Genomic DNA, 2984 nt, shown 5'->3' with positions numbered 1-2984 from the left:
GTGTGGAGCCGTGAACAGGGCCAACTGATCGGAAGCCGATTAATCGATTATTGAAAAAGTTGACAACTTTTTCAATAATCGATTATAATCGATTACCTATTTTGCGGTCCATAAGACGCACCGGACCATAGGACGCAGGGAGGTCCGGCGCGCCTTATGGAGCACTCGAGACTGTAGCTTCTGTCACAGCTTCTATGACAGAAGCTGTGACAGAAGCTGCAGTTAGTGACCGCTGAGACAGGTGGCGCTGTGATTACAGAGCCACGGTCTCAGTGATGACACAGAGCAGGCGAAGAACGTCTATTCTTCGTCTGCTCTATGGTTATCTCGATCATCGCCGCTGCTCGGTTTTAATACGAGTGATCTCGTTAGATCACTTGTATTAAACGAGCAGTGGCTCCTACTACTCGCCCGGCGCTGGGATTCGCTCCATAAGACGCAGGCACATTTCCCCCTCCTTTTGGGGGGAAAAAAGTGCGTCTTATGGAGCGAAAAATACGGTATGTCGATTAGTTGTTGCAGCCCTAATGTCATGTGATCACCCAGAGCCAATATAGTGAAAGCTGGCAGTGTGGTGATGTCATGTGACCATCCAGAGCCAATACAGTGAAAGCTGACAGTGTGATGTCATGTGATCACCCAGAGCCAATATAGTGAAAGCTGGCAGTGTGATGTCATGTGATCACCCAGAGCCAATAAAATGAAAGCTGATAGTATGATGTTATGTGATCACCCAAAGCCAATATAGTGAAAGCTGATAGTGTGATGTCATGTGATCACCCAGAGCCAATATAGTGAAAGCTGGCAGTGTGATGTCATGTGATCACTCAGAGCCAATATAATGAAAGCTGATAGTATGATGTCATGTGATCACCCAAAGCCAATATAGTGAAAGCTGGCAGTGTGATGTCATGTGATCACCCAGAGCCAATACAGTGAAAGCTTACAGTGTGATGTGATCACCCAGTGCCAATATTGTGAAAGCTGGCAGTGTGATGTCATGTGATCACCCAGAGCCAATACAGTGAAAGCTGACAGTGTGATGTCATGTGATCACCCAAAGCCAATACAGTGAATGCTGACAGTGTGATGTCATGTGATCAAGGACAAAACTCAATGAAAATGGCCCCTTCATAGGGCTGTGTATAGATCCGGTGTCACGGTCCCTCAATACACTGAATGTAAAGTTCTAGAGTTCTCCTCCATCTTGGATCATCACCCGCGGTGACCTGCACTGTATCCGTCACCATGGATGTCAATGTGTTCTCAGGGTAGTCGGCTCGTTCCTCACATGGAAGGTGCGGTCTGCAATAACAAAGTGAGATTTCAGAGCCCCCCTCCGCCCTCCCGTCATCAGATCCTGAACATGAAACATGCCAGACGGTTCATATTTACTAAAATCACATCTGTTGTCACCTTCTAATATGTTCTGCCTGTTCCCGGCCTCTGCTGCCCCGTATCTGAGGCTCCCCATACACAGGAAGGACTGCGAGAGGTGGGCTGAGCTTTGATGCCACCTTAAGCTGTCTCTGATGTCAGATTGCACACCATGTGACCGCTATGGGGCCCCGAGCCGGCCAGTTACACTGATTTCTGCTTCTAGTACATTCCACATACATATAAATACAATCAATGTACACGGTGTGGGGACGTCTATACAATTACTTTCAGTTCAGGAAGTCATTTATCACTTGGAAATTGCCTTTGCAGATGAGACAAACAGGGGGCCCCATTAATGTTTGTGCTATGGGGCCCCACCACCTACACAGAGTCTATGTTAAAGGGGAAACGTCAGTTTAATGTTGGAGACTTTATACCGTTCAGTCCATCCAAAATGTAAGAACCCGGCAGTTCTTGGAGAACCCGGCAGTGGGAAATCTGCTTCTGAGTTCCCAGCTCCGCCCACTCACCACAACGCCCCGGTTATACATTGGGAGGAGTGCGACTTCTGGGGGATCCAACATTTTAAAGTTGTCACCAGAACAGTTACAGAGGGGAAACCTTCCAATGGGGACACCTGTTCTATCGAAGAGGGAAGTTCCCCTTCTTTAGAGAGATTTCCTCTCACTTCCTGTTGTCTTTTTGGAACAGGAAGTGAAGGGAAAATCCTTCCAACGGCAGACAGACAGCAAAAGAAAACCTAATTGGGGTCCCCACTCCTCCCTACTCTCCCGAAACTGAGGAATAGAACATTTTGGCTGAACTCTACTATAGGACCCCATTGGGAGATTTCAGTGTTCCCGCATTCATCTATAAGAGACGTGACGGGTTTCGGATGGACTGAACCTTTAACCCCTTTGTTACCAGATGTCACTGTCACTTGTTTCCTCTGCTTTGTCCGGGAATATTATGTCTCTGAAATTCAGCTTTACAAAGTCCAGACGATGAAGTCCGGAATCCTCTGGCTGTGTTCTGGTTGGGGTTCCGGTATGACATGCACTGAGCCCCGTCTCTGTATTTGTGTCCGCAGGCTGGAGACAAGCACTATCACCCGAGCTGTGCGCGATGCAGCAGATGCCACCAGATGTTCACCGAAGGAGAGGAAATGTACCTGCAAGGTGAGGCTACACCTGTCCACCCATCACCATTTACCTGAGCCCACCCCTAATACACAGCCAGCAGATTGTTCCTTCTCACACACCAGCCTCGTCTGGGCAACTCCGGAGCTAAGAGCAGTCAGTTCTACTTCATGACTTACTGTTATTATCTGCAGGAGGAGCCTTCTGACTCATCTCACATTTCAGCAGCCAGTGCTGCCCCCCTAGATAAGCCTGCTTTTAAATTTCAGCTAGTATGGCGGGGATAGCAGATGTTTAAAATAAAACATAACAGGCGATTACACACAGCACAGATCAAAATAAGTTTTTTACCCTTCCTTCCATTTGTCTTCCTCTCCTTTACCTTCTCCCTTCCTTCCTTCCCTTCCTTCCTCCACTCCCTCCTTTTCTTCCTTGGCCACCTTGCTTCCTTCCTTCACCCCCCCC

General features: G+C 48.0%; 1 protein-coding gene across 1 annotated transcript in view; it reads left to right on the top strand.

Moving 5' to 3' along the window:
* Positions 1–2466: 2466 nt before the first annotated feature.
* Positions 2467–2984, top strand: part of ABLIM1 (actin binding LIM protein 1) — a 60284-nt gene continuing 59766 nt past the window's right edge. Inside the window, exon 1 of the mRNA XM_018570761.1 lies at positions 2467–2558. Coding sequence (XP_018426263.1) covers positions 2525–2558 — 34 coding nt within the window. The 5' untranslated portion in view covers positions 2467–2524. The remainder of the gene's footprint in view (positions 2559–2984) is intronic.

The sequence above is a fragment of the Nanorana parkeri genome, unplaced genomic scaffold (genome assembly GCF_000935625.1).
Source record: "Nanorana parkeri isolate BGI_ZX_2015 unplaced genomic scaffold, ASM93562v1 scaffold1592, whole genome shotgun sequence".
NCBI lineage: Eukaryota > Metazoa > Chordata > Amphibia > Anura > Dicroglossidae > Nanorana > Nanorana parkeri.
This window is presented reverse-complemented; position numbering and strand designations above follow the sequence as displayed.